The sequence below is a fragment of the Myotis myotis genome, unplaced genomic scaffold, assembly GCF_014108235.1.
Source record: "Myotis myotis isolate mMyoMyo1 unplaced genomic scaffold, mMyoMyo1.p scaffold_m19_p_3, whole genome shotgun sequence".
Classification (NCBI taxonomy): Eukaryota; Metazoa; Chordata; class Mammalia; order Chiroptera; family Vespertilionidae; genus Myotis; species Myotis myotis.
In genome coordinates, this window is record NW_023416335.1 from 145,950,634 (window position 1) to 145,969,320 (window position 18,687).

Genomic DNA, 18,687 nt, shown 5'->3' on the forward strand with positions numbered 1-18,687 from the left:
CTCAAAAAGAGAAATTTACTAGGAAAGAGTACTTGTAGGATTTGGGGGTTTGAACTCAAGTGTTTTACGGCTATTCTCTTAAGGTGCAGAATTTATTGGGACTGAGCCAAGTTCAGAAGATAATGGTTGAGAATTAGTGAAGCGATGAGGTGAGGGTCATGAGATAAATTCTGATTAACTGTTGTCCTTAATAAATGAGCTTCCCCACTCCCAAAAGCACATCAAGACTGGTAGGAGGGGTGGAGGCAGGGAATGGGCTGGTCCGACACCCACATGTGGCTTAAAAAAGGGGGGGAGGGGCGGGTGGAATATCTCCACTGCAGAGGCCTCCTGTGAGGAGTAAGGGGTCCTAGCTGCACACCAGGCCCCCAGCCCAGGGTTTCAGTTCTGGGAAGAGAGGCCCCCGTAACTTCAGGCTGTAAAAATCAGTGAGGACTGTGGCTGAGTGACAAGGAGGCTACTGGAGACCCAGGCAGTTTCTCTTAAAGGGCTGGTGCATGGACTTACATGTCTTGATCCCCCAGGGCTCCAGCACTGGGCAGCAGTGAAAGGGGAATCCAGAAATGTAATTGGAGGAACTGGATTGTCTGGCATTTGGACCGGAACTTGTGGGTGGCTTTCTCCCAGATAGGGGTGCTCTCAGGGATCATTGTTCCTGTGGTGACTGGCAGCCATATTTGAGTTTCCATCAGCCTGGCTCACACTGTTCATTCTGCCCTGGTGATTCCCTAAAACCTCCCCTCATCCAATTTATAGCCCCACCCAAGCTGTTTGCTGTGACTTTTCCATATGAATGACCTTTCCTGGGTCAGGCTTCAGACTTTCCTAAAATCTCTCAAACTGGCAGTAGCTGGTGTCAGCATGCTCCACACCTGTCAATAAGAGGCCCGACACCAGCATGCCTTGCTTCACAGCTTGGCCTCGCCTGGGCATTTCCAAGCCCAATACAAGTAGTAGTCATCTGCAGATTGCTCTGTAGCTGCTGCTGGGTGGCCCCAGGCAGTGGCTGACTTTGCGCCTCTGGGATGCTCTAGAGCCAGTGCACCCAGTGGACAGCTTCAGACTATACCAGATTATAACTCTACACATCCACAATTGACACACTCAAGGGGCAGACTCAGTGAGCACCAAAGCCCCACTGAAGCAAGTCCTACACAGCAGCTCTCCCACTGTAGCCACAGCTGGTCATCATAGCCAATTGGCCTGGAGGTCAATTCTTCCCAGAGACACCAACAACAATCAAGGCTCAACTACAGTAAGACTGTGCACACAGCCCACACAAGGACTCACCTAAAGGGCCCAGCTAAGGTGACTGGGGAGGCTGAGCCACTGTGCCCTCTAGGACATCTACTACATAAAGCCACTCTACAAATTCCAGGAGACATTGCAGGTCTATCTAATACATAGTAACACACACAAGGAAGCAGTCAAAATGCAGAGACAGCCCTAACAGGTTTGGCTCAGTGGATAGAGCATCAGTCTGAGGACTGAAGGGTCCCAGGTTCGATTCTGGTCAAGGGCATGTACCTTGGTTGCAGGCACATCCCCAGTAGGGGGTGTGCAAGAGGCAGCTGATTGATGTTTCTCTCTCATCAATGTTTCTAACTCTCTATCCCTCTCCCTATCTCTCTGTAAAAAATCAATAAAATGTATATTTTTTAAAAATGCAGAGACAAAGAAACATGTCACAAATGAAAGAACAGAAGAAATCTCCAGAAAAAATAAATAAATAAATGAAATGGCAGTAAACAAACTACTAGATACAGAGTTCAAAAGAATGGTTATAAGGTTGCTCACGGATCTTAATGAGAGCTTCAAGGGACTGGGGGGGAGGGGGGGACATCTGTAATACTCTCAACATTAAATTTTTTTTTAAATAGAAATACATTAAAAAAGAATATAGATGAAATTGAAAGAGCTCAACTCACTTTTAGAAACCAAATGCTGGGTAAGACTAGAATTTCAGGGAAACTTCAGGTCTATAATTTCAGGAACTGGTGATAAAAAAGTAGACAGACACTTCATTGGTATTGTAGTGCCCACTATTGAAGCATAATTGTTAAGATATATTGTTGGCTTTCTCAGGATGGCACAAGCAGCATTAACTACCTCAATCTGACCTAGGAACTGCTAAAGAAAGCATAGCACAGATGTGAGTTTAGAACATGTAACCACATGATGAAATTATATTTAGGTTTAGTATCAAAGGGAAGTACAGATGGCTATTATTTTTTAATCCTCACACAAGAATTTTTTAAATTTGATTTTAGAGAGAGAGGAAGGGAGAGATAGAGAGAGAAAAACATTGATGTGAGATAGAAACATCATTGGTTGCCTCCCCTACAAGCCCTGACCAGAGATTGAACCCTCAACCTTTTTGGTGTAAGGGACTATGCTCCATCCAACTGAGCCACTGATCAGAGCCAGATGGCTTTTTTATTTATGACCCTGAGATCCTGAACAAATCTACATCCTCACCCATTGTGTTTCTTAACTAGAAAGACAGGAATACAAGCACTGGTATAGTTATGATGGGTCTTTTTTTTTTATTAGGCTTTGAATTTTTGGTTTTAGACCTTTATCTACTATTTTTAGAAGTTAATGGGCAAGCTTGGATAGGGTTTGAATGTGTCAACATGAACCTTGATATATTCAGCCCTAAAAATTCACCAATTTAGGTAGACTTTTCAGGCATAAGGAGTCTTTTTTTTTTTTTAAATATATTTTATTGATTTTTTACAGAGAGGAAGGGAGAGTGATAGAGAGTTAGAAACATCGATGAGAGAGAAACATCGATCAGCCGCCTCCTGCACATCTCCTACTGGGGATGTTCCCGCAACCCAGGTACATGCCCTTGACCGGAATCGAACCTAGGACCCTTCAGTCCGCAGGCTGACGCTCTATCCACTGAGCCAAACCGGTTTCGGCCATAAAGAGTCTTATACACCATAGCAGGTATAGTGTCACAAAGGGTGAAAGAATGTTCCTTGGTTAAAGTCCAAGGATGAAAGTTACAGGCTGGGATATGGAAAATGCTTCAGGATTAGTAGAACTGCCCACCACAGAAATAGTTCGTTGACCCTGAGGGAAAGGTGATAAAATAGTGCCACATTTAAGGTTGGTATTGTAGTGCCCACTATCCAAAAACCTTTGCAAAGCTGTCATTTAATTATTATTTCTTTTTAAAATATATTTTTAAAAATATTTTTTAATTGATTTCAGAGAGGAAGAGAGAGAGATAGAAACATTAATGATGAGAGAGAATCATTGATCGGCTGCCTCCTGCAGGCCCCTTACTGGGGATCAGGCCCACAACCCAGAAATCAAACTCTGATCTTCTGGTTCATAGGTCAACACTCAACCAACTTAGCCACACTGTCTGGGTTGTCATTTAATATTTAAAGAAATTTCAACTTGTGAATTTAAGAGTAAATGGCTAAGTGCTTGGTTCCCACTCAGAGCAACTTTATTGTCCACTTACTGGGTTTTTTCCCCCTTTAGTTTGTGAACTAACACAATTGTTTTCCAGTATCTTATCTGCTAACAACATCTACATGCATCTTTATCAAGTGGTTTCCCTCCTTTGTTGCTTCTAACAGTTTTATTGTAAGGGCATTGGTTTAATTTAAGTTTTACATCTCTAGGGCTCTTTCAAAAGTTTCTCTGAGGTGTTAAAGATCTGGAAATGTGGCTATTTCCAATTTTAGTCTTTGTTTGCTTGTTAAATCCCTCATTTCCAATTTAAGGTTATTCACAAAAAGTGAGGAAAGAGCAAGAGTCCCCTATGCTTCAGTATCTACTCTTGAAAGTTATCTAAAGTTATTTTAAAGTCTACTCCTGAAGTTTCCAGTGACTTCTTTTGGAAGACTTTTCATGCCACTCAAAAAATGCAGACAATTGGCTTCAGTCACTTTTTGTTCTAAGATGCCCATCAAATGAACAATTGTGTTCTTATCAAAAATTTCCCATTGTAATTCTGCTAGACTCCTGCTTCTTATGCATATTCCACTGTTATCATAACCCATGCACTTACTTAAGAGGCAAAATTTCACCAAGAATAATTTAGAATTACAGCTAAGCCACTTCCTGATTTCTGACTTTCAGAAATTATATGAGATAATACATGTTTGCTGTTTTAAGTTGCTAAATTAGGGGGTAATTTGATAATAATAGAGTGACTTTTCCACTATCCATTTGTTTAAACAATAGCCTATGATATTTAATTATAAAAACATTAGCCTATCTTTAGTATAAATTTTCATTTTCAGGCCAAAATTGCAATATGTATTTGTTTATTCATTAATTTAGAGTTTTTCCAGGGTTAAGTATGCTTTGGATATATGATAAAAGTTTTAGGTGCACACGGAAGGCACTTAATAAGAGATGGTTGGGGTTATTATTATTATATTTGTCATGTACAAAAAGATCAACAAGCCTGAGTCAGTTTGGCTCAGTGGATAAAACATCAGCCTGAGGTCCCAGGTTCAATTCCAGTCAAGGGCACGTACCTCGATTACAGGCTCAATCCCCAGCCCTGGTTGAGAAGGAAACCAATCGATGTGTCTCTCTCAGATTGATCTTTCTCTCTCTCTGTCTTTCCCCCTCCCTTTTACTCTCTCTAAAAAAAAATTAATGGAAAAATATCCTCAGATGAGGACTAACAACAACAAAAATCAATAAGGTATGTTTGTTTTAAATTTTTTTTATTGATTTTAGAGAGAGAGGAAGGGAAAGGGAGAAAGAAAGAGAAACATTGATGAGAGAGAGAAACATGGATTGGCTGCCTCGAGCCCAAAATCCAAGCATGTGCCCTGACTAGGAATCTAACCAGCAAACTTTTGGTACGTGGGACAATGCTCAATCAACTGAGCCACACTGGCCAGGGCAAGGTATGTTTCTTGTCTCATAAGGTGAGGAGGAATAAAGAATCAGTGGGTTAACAACCATAAGACAAATGATAAAATCTTACAATGTATGCTACATTCTTAAGATGATAGAGGTATGTGCAAATTGCTATGAGAGCACAAAGGAAGAAATGATTCATTTAGCAGGTAGAGTGGAGGGAGGAACTCGTGCCTTGAAGGTAAGGTAAACTTTCCCAAGATAAGAAAGGATATAGGAAAACCTCACATACAGAGGACATAATGGATCTGGGAGCATTCATTCATTTATCCATTCAATAAATATTTAGCACCTTAGTGTCTGGCACTGTGCCAGTGGTGAAAAAATGTTTCACCAACACTGTTCTACCATCATAAATCATATCATCTAATAGGAGAGATAAATAGATGTATTTGAGAGATAAATAGATGTATTTATGGACAAGTAAACAAACAAATATGTAAATATAAGCAACAATAGGTACTACAAATGAAGAAAGTAGGGTAAAGAAGAAAATTACAGGAGAAATCTACTTACATAGGATGGTTTGGAAAGACTTCAGAGTATTTAAGCTCAGACCTAATGGATGAGCAAAAATAGATCTGCATTCATGGTGAGAAGAGTGGCCCATGCCACAGACAGGACCCACATGCCCAGGCCCCAAGAAGAGCACAGTGCATCTGGACTATATGATATGTGATGGGAATGTTGATCTATTCCCAAAAGGTTGTCAAATTGTTTGATATAGCTCAGTAATTTTTCAGAACAAACTATCTGAGCCAGGTAAACGGTTCCCCACCCATGCTGTCAGATAATATTCTGACCCATTATTTATCCTGTCACTGCATTGTCTGCCCCTCACTAAGCTTGAGACAGAGACGAAGAGTGCATCAGAGCTGTGCAATATGCAACCAGAGCATGGAACAGGTGAGGGCAGATCCCAGATTTAGGAGTCATCAGCTGAGCCCCTTCAGAAAGAGACAATGTAAAGAATATCCCTATCATAGCACAAATCTAAACTATGGGGCTTTGGCATTGTAGCCGGGCAGCCAGCAGTGAGGAAACAGATATCACAGGATGGAAAATTTAGAGACCCTTGTTATGCTTGGCTAACCATTAGGTACACTGTCACTAGGCACAACCTGGAGGGCAGACCTGTAGCACTGGGGAAAGTAGGTAGAAGAAAACCAGAGTTAGGATGCGCATTAGCTGCTCTTTGCTGTTTCTTTTGGAAGGGCTATGAAAAATTCTTGAGGTGAGACAGCTGATTTACAATGTGTCCTGCAGCTCAACTGCTTCTGTCCTCCAAATAGCAGATTATTATTCCATCTTTCTCAAGAGTCTCCATTAAGTATTATCGCGAGACAATGGGAGCCAGCTCAGCAGAAAAGATAAAGGGTGTTGCATTCCCACTTAAATGTATTGTTACAGAAGGTTCAAGGTGGCTGCCATTAAATTGAGGGATGGGGGTATGAGCCAAGCACAGACTAATAAGTAAGATGCTGCTGGTTTAAGAACTATAAGCATAGCCCTTCGGCTGTGGTTACTTTTATATGAACTGAAAGCAAATAGAGCAGAATCCTGATTTTGATGAAATTTTATCACCAATGTTGTGGGCACCCCTCAGATCAACTCCCTAACCCCGAATTTGGTTTGGATGCTGAGACCAATAACCACACACACACACCAAGAGGGTATGAAAAAGTTTATTATTCACATAATGAGGCTTTCTGGGGAGAGCAGGGCATGTTCCCAGGCAGATCCAAAATTGGCTTGCCTGGCTGGGCTTTTGTGTTCTTAGGGTGTGAAGCTGCGGGGAGGGTTCCTGCGTTCAGGGCAGAGTTTGTGTGTTTGAACTTCCCACCTGGACCAAAGAAGAAGACACCCCAGCTTGCTAATCAGTTTGCCCAGGTGAGATTAGCGGGAAAGGAGAGGGACATGAAGAGGCTTGAAAGCTATCAGCAAACATCAAAAATGGAATTGGCCTCTTTATCGCAAATGAACTATAATCCTGGCCTATACAAGCCTATGTTTGTTCAAGTCTAAGGAAATCGACCTACGCCTACAAATCTGCACCAGTAGGCAGGGGCCTGCAAAGCTGTACTGCTCACCCCTCTCCAGGATTCAGATGTATCTGTAAGTCTGATGAGCAAGCATTTCTTAGAAGTCAAACTATGGCCACAGAGAACAATGGACAAGAGAGTTTCTCCCAGACAGCAGATTCAAGGTTTAACCAAGTACCCTTCCTCTTACCATGGCAAAGGATCTTCCTTAGCCCTGCTCAGCTTTTCATCATGGCCTAGAGCCGTGGTCGGCAAACTGCGGCTCGTGAGCCACATGTGGCTCTTTGGCCCCTTCAGTGTGGCTCTTCCACAAAATACCACGTGTGGGTGCGCACGTACAGTGAGATTGAAACTTCGTGGCCCATGCGCAGAAATTGGTATTTTGTGGAAGAGCCACACTCAAGGGGCCAAAGAGCCGCATGTGGTTCGCAAGCCGCAGTTTGCCGAGCCGCAGTTTGCCAACCACTGGCCTAGACCAGTGGTTGGCAAACTCATTAGTCAACAGAGCCAAATATCAACAGTACAACGATTGAAATTTCTTTTGAGAGCCAAATTTTTTAAACTTAAACTATATAGGTAGGTACATTGTTATTAACTTAATTAGGGTACTCCTAAACTGGCCTTTGCTAAAAACATCCTCAGTCTGATTGAGATACATTCGCTGAGGTCGACCCCTTCCAACTCTCCCTCCCATCCACACTCGTCTTGTATACTTGTTTCGTCTATCTCCTTTCGTTCATCCTCTCTATATGCCCAAACCATCTCAACATACCTTTCTTAATCCTCGACACTACATCTTCTTTCACTCCACAACGTTCCCTAAAATTAACTTAATAAACTTTACTTGGAGCAACTAAGATGGCGGCATAGGTAAACACCGGGAAATTATTGCCTCACACAACAATTGAAAATTACCACAAAGGACTGAGCAAACATCATCCAGAACAACAGGAAGGCTGGCTGAGTGTAAATTCCACAACTAGAAGGAAAGAAAAGCACGCTGAGAGCCAGAGGCGCTGCGGAGGTGAAGTGCAGAGGTACGGCGGCGCGCGCGCGCGAGGAAAGGGGGTGGCGCCTGAGGACGCGGCTGTCTTTTTGAATCACAAACTCCCGACGGCTCTGAACTCCGGTTCCGGGAAGTCTCTGGGGACCCAGGTCTCATACGGGGAGAAGCTGGTCTGTCCGGCAGCGAGCGAACTTGAGGGCGGCTTTCCCTCAGAGGTGCTTGCAGCCGTTACCGGAACACTGAGACACGCGACTCCGGGCGGAGAATCGGCCATGGCCGCTTTCTCCGCCCTCTGACTCCCTGAGACCCCGCCCCACCCAGGCTGCGGCAGAGGCTTTTGCATGTGAATGTACCTAACTGCAGCCGAACCAGGCAGACCTGGAACTTCCAAGAGAAGGCCCAAGGCCCCGCAGCGGCTTGCATTGCTTCACAGCTGAGCCTCTTCGTGGCTCCTGCTGTGTGGCCTCAGGCAGAGGCTGAATTAGCACCTCCTTAGATCCAGGAGCCACTGTACCCAGTGGTCAGAGGGGGTCCATCCAGACTGCAACTCCTCAGATCCATAAGGGACGCACTCAGGGAGCAGACTCAGTGAGCACCAAAGCCCCACTGAAGCAAGTCTTGCCCCAGAAGGGTGTCTTCAGCACAGAAGTTCTCCCACTTTAGACACAGCTGATTCTCACAGCCAATTGGCCTGGAGGTCAATTCCTCCCAGTGATTCTACAACAACCAAGGCACTAAGAGTGCACCAAGAGTGTCCACCCCAGGTAACTGGGGAGGCTGAGCTACTGGGCCCTACAGGACACCTGGCACACAGGGCCACTCTATCAACACAGGGAAGCTGCCAAAATGCGGAGACAAAGAAACAGGTCACAAATGGCAGAAATGGAGGAAAGCAAACGATTGGATATAGAGTTTAAGGCCACGGTTATAAGGTTTTTCAAGAATTTTATGGAAACCGCCGATAAATTTAATGAATCCCTCAATAAGTATAGGGAGACCATGGAGGACATGAAAAAGGACCAACTAGAAATTAAGCATACACTGACTGAAATAAAGAATAATTTACAGAGATCCAGCAGCAGAAAAGAGGATCCCAAGAATCAAGTCAAAGATTTGAAATACAAAGAAACAAAAAATACCCAACCGAAAAAGAAAAAAGAAAAGAGATTCCAAAAATATGAAGATAGAGTAAGGAACCTCTGGGACAACTTCAAGTGTACCAACATCAGAATTATAGGGGTACCAGAAGGAGAGAGAGGGCAAGATATTGAAAACCTTTTTGAAGAAATAATGACAGAAAACTTCCCCTACCTGGTGAAAGAAATGGACTTACAAGTCCAGGAAGCGCAGAGAACCCCAAACAAAAGGAATCCAAGGAGGACCACACCAAGACACATCATAATTAAAATGCCAAGAGCAAAAGATAAAGAGAGAATCTTAAAAGCAGCAAGAGAAAGACAGTCAGTTACCTACAAGGGAGTACCCATACGACTGTCAGCTGATTTCTCAACAGAAACCATGCAGGCCAGAAGAGACTGGCAAGAAATATTCAAAGTGATGAATAGCAAGAACCTGCAACCAAGATTACTTTATCCAGCAAAGCTATCATTCAGAATAGAAGGTCAGATAAAGAGCTTCACGGATAAGAAAAAGCTAAAGGAGTTCATCACCACCAAACCAACATTATATGAAATGCTGAAAGGTATTCTTTAAGAAGAGGAAGAAGAAAAAGGAACTCTTACCATTTGCCACAGCATGGATGGAACTTGAGAGCGGATAAATACCACAGGATCTCACTCATTTGTGGAATATAATGAACAACATAAGCTGATGAACAAGGACTGATCCAGAGACGGAGAGGCATTGATTGGACTGTCGGGACTTGGAGGGAAGGTAGGGGAGGGTGGGGGTAAGGGGGAAAGATCAACCAAAGGACTTACATGCAAGCATATAGGCCTAACCAATGGACACGGACAACGGGGGGGTGAGGGCATGGGGGGGGGTAGAGGGTAACGTGGGGACAAGGACACATATGTAATATCTTAATCAATAAAAAATATATTAAAAAAATAAATAAATAAAAATAAACTTTACTTAAAGTTTTAAGTCAACTTTGCACTCTACTTAAGTGCCCGCACGTGGTATTTTGTGGAAGAGCCACACTCAAGGGGCCAAAGAGCCGCATGTGGCTCGCGAGCTGTGGTTTGCCGACCACTGGCCTAGACCGTTGAGGGCTATACATCATTCTTTACCTTTAGCATTCATTCTCCCCTTTTTCCTTTGAATCATAGAACCTTTTCCCTGGCATTTTCGTTTTAGTAGGACATATGTCCATCCAGCTGGACATATCTCAGCCTTCCTTGAAGCTACGTATAGCTATATAGTAAGTGATTATGGACTGAGAAGTGATGGCTAAAACTTCCTTTAAAGGAAATAGCTTGCTCCCAACTTCCTCTTTTGATAGGCCGCACAGTGGAAGTGCTTCTTTGAGCCAGCTTTGACCATTACCCTTGGCAATGAGAGAACAGGTGGATGCATCCTGGGTCCCTTAATTACCTTGTGAAACAGACCAGCCCTACTACTTCTCAACTACCTCTGGGTGTTATGTGAGGAAGAAATAAACCGTCTTATGTGAGCGATCATATTTTGGGGCCTTAAATCCTTTTCTCACTTATACAAAAAAAGATAATTAAAATAACTTTTCTCACTTATACAAAAGAGAAATTAAAATATTAATAAGTTAAGTTTCTTTACCTCTTATGATCTTTAAAATGCCCTGTCTTTATTCCTTCAGGTTTTATCTTTAATGACAAGTATAAGTAGTCTCAAATTTAACTGCCTGTAAGCAAGACCCTAAAACTACATGTGACCTCACGAATTCAGTGTGCTTTTCCTCTTTTCCAAAACTCAACCTATGGCATACAGTCGTGTACTCTTTGGGCCTAAATATAGGCATTTAGTTAATATGTGTGAGTCCCAAACTGATAGATGAAAACTCAGATGGATATATATCAATTTCCCTTTTTTCCAAACTTAACATATGTCCATGTGCTATTTTTGTCTACTCTCTGTAATCAATTAATCATAGATTATTGTATTAAGATAAAAATGAATAAAGTAGACTTCATCTCCCACAAAGTGATGCAAAGATGATGATTTTCTGAGTCCCATTTTTGTGTGGCTGCTTCAGAATGGTCTGCTGTGTTGCTAAGACAACAGGGATCCTGCCACAGAAAACTGGGATTGAAGTCAGGGTACTGGAGCTGCCTCAAGGGATGTCACAAAGAGTGCGTTCAAGGCCTTTTTCACAGTGCAACCTGTGAATTAGGAAAAAATTATCAGACTCATCCAGCACCCTTCCACTGAAGACTATGGCTCTCCCAATTACTTGCATTCTAAAATTAAGAAAACTGTGGTATGTGGATTAAAAGTCAGGAAAGCATCATTCCACTAACATGCATCTTTCTTAGAACCCTGAGCAAATAGTTGAGGGGAGCTTGTCCTTAACTTCTAATTTGCCTTTATTTTACTAGGAGCATGTCCAGAGTATCAGAAGAAAGCAAAAAGGAATTATATTGTCAGGTGTTCCTCCACTAAAAATGTAACATTTCATCTAAACAAAGGTTTGGTTCTACCTGGTAAATAAATAGGGTAGGTTTGATATTCACTAAGACGTGGGATTGACATTTGGAATTTGAACTTATAAACAGATTCAAAGAGGTCTGGTCTCCTCAATGAACTTTTCATAAAGGCACAGAAAGCTCAGCCGTGATACTGAGCTGGGCTGCATCTCCAGGTTTGTCCAAGCAAACTGAACATCAACAATATTCTTGTTTTAATACTGGTAAAACATCAAGGCAAGGAGAAAGAAAATCAAAACAAAATGTTTGGATGGACCTTGAATAATTTTTCTGACTTAAAAAAAATGAAAACAGCCGAAACCGGTTTGGCTCAGTGGATAGAGCGTCGGCCTGCGGACTGAAGGGTCCCAGGTTCAATTCCGGTCAAGGGCATGTACCTGGATTGTGGGCATATCCCCAGTGGGAGATGTGCAGGAGGCAGCTGATCGATGTTTCTCTCTCATTGATGTTTCTAACTCTCTATCTCTCTCCCTTTCTCTCTGTGAAGAATCAATAAAATATATTAAAAAAAAAAAAAATGAAAACAGCATTTGACTAAGCTGAAAGGTGTCTTTCATATCATGTTCATTCTATTGCACAAGGATAAAATCCATCCAAAATAAACATGAGCAAGATGAATAGAGGAGTGCAGTGCTCTAAGAGCTAGTACAGGCCTTGTTCAGAATTATGCTCTTCTCTTTAAAAAAAAAAATCTGCTCAAAAATAATGGATAGGCAAAGGCAAGTGTTAGAGGACATCTTTTTCCAATCTTTGAGCGTCCCTGGTTGAAGATTCATGGAAGTGATTGGAGACTGAGCAGTATTTCTTCTTGAAGCAAAAGCCCAATGGTACTCTTTAATAATGGAAACAGAATTATATGGTGAAGTCAAGATCTGTGCAGGAATCCTCATCTCCAAGTCAAAGTTTAGTCTAGCAGAATCAAGTGAAACCCAGAAGAACTTTTTTTTTGAATCCTGGTGTTTTAAGGATAAAAAAGAAAAAAGAGAAGAACACAGATCACTCTAGTTTAATATTTTTAAATACCATAAATCATCATGATTTGTATACTACACTGTACAATTATACACTGAGACTTTCAAAAAAATTAACATTTTATCAGATTTTCTGAATTTTACTCCAGACAGCTAGAGCTTGACCCTTTAGCCATGGCTACAACACATAGAATATCATCTATGAGGTTCTAAGTCTTCCAGTTGTGCCTTTTGCTGCTGCCATTGAGGGGGGAGCCTCTCAGAGACCTCTCATAGCCCCTTCCATCTCCTGCACCGGGAACAGGCTCTGCAGGTAGATGTGTGCCAATGGGTGCAGCTTCTGTGCTTTGCTTTCCACGAGTCTACTCCCCTCTAAGAGAATTTGCGTTTCTTCATGGCTTCTGCCTTGACGGCCAGGCTCTTGGCACAGATGGTCAGGACCACAATGAGGACGCCCACCACAAATGTCACCAGGGGCCAGAGGAAGCAATGCAGGAGGACAATCTCATCATGTGTGCGATGCAGGAGTACGTCGTCTGGTCTGCAAGACAGTGGAAAATGGGAAAGAAAGTGTGGTCAGCTGCCTTGGCATGGCATTGAAAACTCTTTACAACCTGGAGCCCAGCTTTCTGGCTCAAAGGGAATAAGCACCATTGAAAGCGAAGACTTGGGTGTTCCAAGATGGCTGTGGAACAGGTAGAAGCTACACTCACCTCCTCCCAGTGCTACATTGGGTTTACAGTTAAATTATAGTGCAATCAACCTGAATAACCAACTGAAAGATAGCTGAATAGAAGTATCATAGCCAAGGATTTACAGAAGAAGCTACATAGAGACTGGTAAGAAGGGTGGAGATGCAGAGAGGTCTGGCCCCTGCACCCACAAGGGGGCTGAGAAGCCAGAAGGATATCTCGGCTGCAAAAAGTCCCTCCTGAGAAATGTGGGGTCGCAACCCCAGGATGGGATTCCCAACCCAGAATACCAGGAGTCTTCATAGCTCCTGGCAGTGGAAATTAGCTGATACTCTGTCTACCTGAAAGAGGAAGCAGTCTGCTAGAAACCCAGGTGTTCTCTAAAGGGCCAATGCACAGGATTTTGCTCTTGGACATTCACATGGGGCTCCGGTAGTAAGAAGGTGACTCAGGTCATATGGGAGTCATAAAAAGATTGGGGTGTGTCCCTGAGGAGAGATCTGGAGGGTTACCCACGGAAGCCCCTGTGCTGAGTACCAATTCCACACTGCCCGTAGGTGCCATCTTCCCAGGGTCAAGTACTCCTATTCTTACACCAGTTTGGGGGGTGCACTAATCCAGGCGACACCCCCCTGCCAAGCTCAAGTCCTATAGAAAGGTCTGTTGGCTGCACATAACAGGGACCTTTGATGTGGTCTTTTTCTGGAGAAGCACTAGGTGGACATTCAGATAGTTGCTGAGGTGTGTGGCTTTAAAACGGGCCAGTCTTGCCCCCCTCCAGCAGGCTTGGCCAACATCCCCCACAAGGAGAGACTGTTTTGATCTGTCCTCCCAAGAATCAGTTGCCCAACCCTGCTGAGCTCAGTTCCGTGGGGGAAGGGAGTGCAGCTCAGAGATGGGACCTTTGGAGCGTGTCTTCCTTGGAGGCTTTTGTCCTGGACTCTGACAGGCACGAGGTTGTGTGGTTACAGAGCAGGGAAGAAGTGACATGCTTGCCCTCCCCCTGCAGGCTCAGCTGGCACCACCCCAAATGTGAGACTCTTTTGATCTGTCCTCCTGAGTCCTGGTGGCTCTGCCCAACTGAGCTTGCTCCTGTGAAGGGCTGGCCGGCCACACCCAACCTGAACCTGCCATGTGCTCCTCCTGGGGGAGCTGGGGTTGGAGACTCTGGCAGAAACTGAGTGGCATGGCTTTGGAGTAGGGGCCATTTTCCCCGCTGAGTGAGCTGCCTCCCAAAAGGAGACCTACTAGACCCATCTTCCTGACCCAGGTTGCCCCACCCTACCAAGTTTGTGCCTTGTTTTAGGGTCTATAGGTCATGTCCAGCCTAGGCCCACTTTATCGTTTTTCTTCAGAAGGCTCTGAAGGAGGCAACCTCAGGGGGTGGCAGAGGAGCTGACAGGTGGAGGTGGACGTCAGGGAGCCTTGCAACTTTTATAGATCTGCCCCTGGCTCAGAGCTGAAGGAAGCCGACCCTTGTACACAGCTTTGCCCCTTCCACATACACCCAGGCATAGTAGACAGTGAAAAACATAGTAGCTCCAGACAGGTAGCCCAAGGCCAGTAACACATTATGTCTGACATCAACCTACACCGGAACCTTACCCAAGTGGACCCAGAACCAACACAACCAATGGCTTCACCACCCTTACTTCAGATTAGTGGCACATCCAAAGGGGGATTCCGGCAGGCATCAGATCCTGCTGGGAATAACTTCTCCTTGGGGAGCAGCCCCTAAAGAGAGACCCATACACAATGATTGAGGTCTATCCTTATAGTCAGCCAGCATGAGGGTTAACTCCACCCATGAATGATCCAACAGTATTCGAGACTCAACTACAACAGGAGGCCACACATAACCCATACAAGAGACATTCTTGGAGAACCTAATTCAGGTGATCAGGAATATTGCACCACTGAGCCCCACAAGACACCTACATCATAAAGTCATCATAACAAGTTTGGGAGTCATAACACAGCTACCTAATACACAGAGATAAACACAAAAGGAAGACAAAATGGGGAGACAAAGAAATATACCCTAAATGAAAGAACAAACGAAATCCCCAGAAAGAAGAATGAAATGAAATAGAAGCAACCAATTGCAGAGTTTAAAACAATGGTTATAAGGATGCTCAAGGAAGAATGGAGGATCTCAGTGAGAACTTAAACAAATAGATAGTAAGCATTAAAAGGATATAGAAGCCATAAAAGAGAACTACTCAGAAATGAATAATACAATATTTGAAATGAAGAATACACTAGAAGGAATCAACAGCAGGCTAGATGAAGCAGAGGATTGAATCAGTGATTTGGAGGACAAGATAATAGAAAACACCCAAGCAGAGCAACAAAAGGAAAAATAATTTTTTTAAATTAAAGGAAGTCTCAGGGACCTCTGTGACAACATCAAGGATAACAACATCCGCATCATTTGGGTACTAGAAGGATAAGAGTCAAGAATCTGTTTGAATAAATAATGGCTGAAAACTTCCCTAACCTGGTGAAGGAAAAAGACACACAAAGGGGAAGGTTGTGGGGGCAAGGGAAAATTGGGTAAAGGGCATCAAATATATGGTAATAGAAAGAAACTTGACTTTGGGTGATGGGTACACAATGTTGTATTATACAAATATCAAATTATAAGATTACACATCTGAAATTTATATAATGTTATTAACCAATGTTATCTCAATAAATAGTAAGAAAAATTAGTAAAAAAAAAAATAAATATTATCTTTGACTTTGTCTCACCAAACAAGATTTCTTCCATCCCACAGAGCCTGTTCTATTGGCTGACAGGTGAACTCTTTTGTTAATGGGCTAGAAAATTTCTTTCTTTCTTCTTCTTTTTTTTAATCCTCACCCAAGGATATTTTTCCATTGATTTTTAGAAAGAAGGAAAGACAGAGAGAAATATCGATGTGAGAGAAACACATCGATTGGTTGCCTCCTGCACATGCCCCGACCAGGGCCTGGGCTGGGGAAGAGTCTGCAACCCAGGTACATGCCCTTGTCTGGAATTGAACTTGGGAACCTTGATTCCATAGACAGATGCTCCACCCACTGAGCCAAACCAGCTAGGGCTAGAAAATTTCTTAAACTAATCCAGTTCATGTAAAAATCTTACAACACTATAATTTAATGTATCAATCACTTAATGGTAACTATACCAATCAAGAGACAAGATAATCTACTTCAAAGTACTTTTTCCAAGAGATCCTAGAGAGAATAGAAAGCCTTCTAGACTTATTATCACAAGTTCTTCTCGCTTATCTGAGCAGAGAATTTTCCTTTTCATGTAGGCTGCTAGGAAGTTAAAATTCTGGTCCACCTCTAGCAAGATTCTATGGCTTTTTTTGTGCCAACCAGACCCCTAATGCATTGTCTTATTTTCTTCATATTTCTGATTTATTTTATCTTGCTAAATTCTATCAACCTTTAGATCACTCATTAAACCCTTCTTAGGATACACATATATTAATTATGTACACTTATTGTATACCAAGGATACAACAAACCTTGGAAACATTTTTAGTTGTCAAGCTTTACCCATGTTTTTGTGAGAAATCATATATGATGTCATTATAAGGATTTACACTTACATATTTTGATAAAATCTATTTTTAAAGTCTACAAATGCTTCATCATTATCACAATCATAAAATAATTCTGCAAGCATAATCAGTCCATATGGCAGGCCTCAGTTATAGCAACATAGCCAAATGACATAATTGTTCCACCTATTTATGCATTCATTGGTTGATTCTTGTATATGCCCTAACTGGGGGGTTGAACTCACAACCCTGTCATATTGGGATGATGTTCTAACCCAGTGGTTGGCAAACTGCAACTCGCGAGCCACATGTGGCTTTTTGGCCCCTTGAGTGTGGCTCTTCCACAAAATACCACGTGCGGGCGCACACGTATAGTGCGACTGAAACTTCGTGGCCCATGTGCAGAAGTCGGTATTTTGAATGTACCTAACTGCAGCCAAGCCAGGCAGACCTGGAACTTCCAAGAGAAGGCCCAAGGCCCCGCAGCGGCTTGCATTGCTTCACAGCTGAGCCTCTTCGTGGCTCCTGCTGTGTGGCCTCAGGCAGAGGCTGAATTAGCACCTCCTTAGATCCAGGAGCCACTGTACCCAGTGGTCAGAGGGGGACCACCCAGATTGCAACTCCTCAGATCCATAAGGGACACACTCAGGGAGCAGACTCAGTGAGCACCAAAGCCCCACTGAAGCAAGTCTTGCCCCAGAAGGGTGTCTTCAGCACAGAAGTTCTCCCACTTTAGACACAGCTGATTCTCACAGCCAATTGGCCTGGAGGTCAATTCCTCCCAGTGATCCTACAACAACCAAGGCACCAAGAGTGCACCAAGAGTGTCCACCCCAGGTAACTGGGGAGGCTGAGCCACTGGGCCCTACAGGACACCTGGCGCACAGGGCCACTCTATCAACACAGGGAAGCAGCCAAAATGCGGAGACAAAGAAACAGGTCACAAATGGCAGAAATGGAGGAAAGCAAACGACTGGATATAGAGTTCAAGGCCACGTTTATAAGGTTTTTCAAGAATTTTATGGAAACCGCCGATAAATTTAATGAATCCCTCAATAAGTATAGTGAGACCATGGAGGACATGAAAAAGGACCAACTAGAAATTAAGCATACACTGACTGAAATAAAGAATAATTTACAGAGATCCAACAGCAGACAAGAGGATCCCAAGAATCAAGTCAAAGATTTGAAATACAAAGAAACAAAAAATACCCAACCGAAAAAGAAAAAAGAAAAGAGATTCCAAAAATATGAAGATAGAGTAAGGAACCTCTGGGACAACTTCAAGCGTACCAACATCAGAATTATAGGGGTACCAGAAGGAGAGAGAGGGCAAGATATTGAAAACCTTTTTGAAGAAATAATGACAGAAAACTTCCCCTACCTGGTGAAAGAAATGGACTTACAAGTCCAGGAAGCGCAGAGAACCCCAAACAAAAGGAATCCAAAGAGGACCACACCAAGACACATCATAATTAAAATGCCAAGAGCAAAAGATAAAGAGAGAATCTTAAAAGCAGCAAGAGAAAGACAGTCAGTTACCTACAAGGGAGTACCCATACGACTGTCAGCTGATTTCTCAATAGAAACCATACAGGCCAGAAGAGAGTGGCAAGAAATATTCAAAGTGATGAACAGCAAGAACCTGCAACCAAGATTACTTTATCCAGCAAAGCTATCATTCAGAATAGAAGGTCAGATAAAGAGCTTCACGGATAAGAAAAAGCTAAAGGAGTTCATCACCACCAAACCAGCATTATGTGAAATGCTGAAAGGTATTCTTTAAGAAGAGGAAGAAGAAAAAGGAACTCTTACCATTTGCCACAGCATGGATGGAACTGGAGAGCGGATAAATACCACAGGATCTCACTCATTT

General features: G+C 43.0%; 1 protein-coding gene across 2 annotated transcripts in view; it reads right to left on the reverse strand.

The window, feature by feature from the left end:
- Positions 1 to 12,581: 12,581 nt before the first annotated feature.
- The window catches only part of KCNMB4 (potassium calcium-activated channel subfamily M regulatory beta subunit 4), a 59,455-nt gene continuing 53,349 nt past the window's right edge, over positions 12,582 to 18,687 (reverse strand). For both annotated transcript variants that reach the window (XM_036301254.1, XM_036301255.1), the window contains one exon: positions 12,582 to 13,103. In XM_036301254.1, coding sequence (XP_036157147.1) covers positions 12,935 to 13,103 — 169 coding nt within the window. In that variant the 3' untranslated portion in view covers positions 12,582 to 12,934. The remainder of the gene's footprint in view (positions 13,104 to 18,687) is intronic.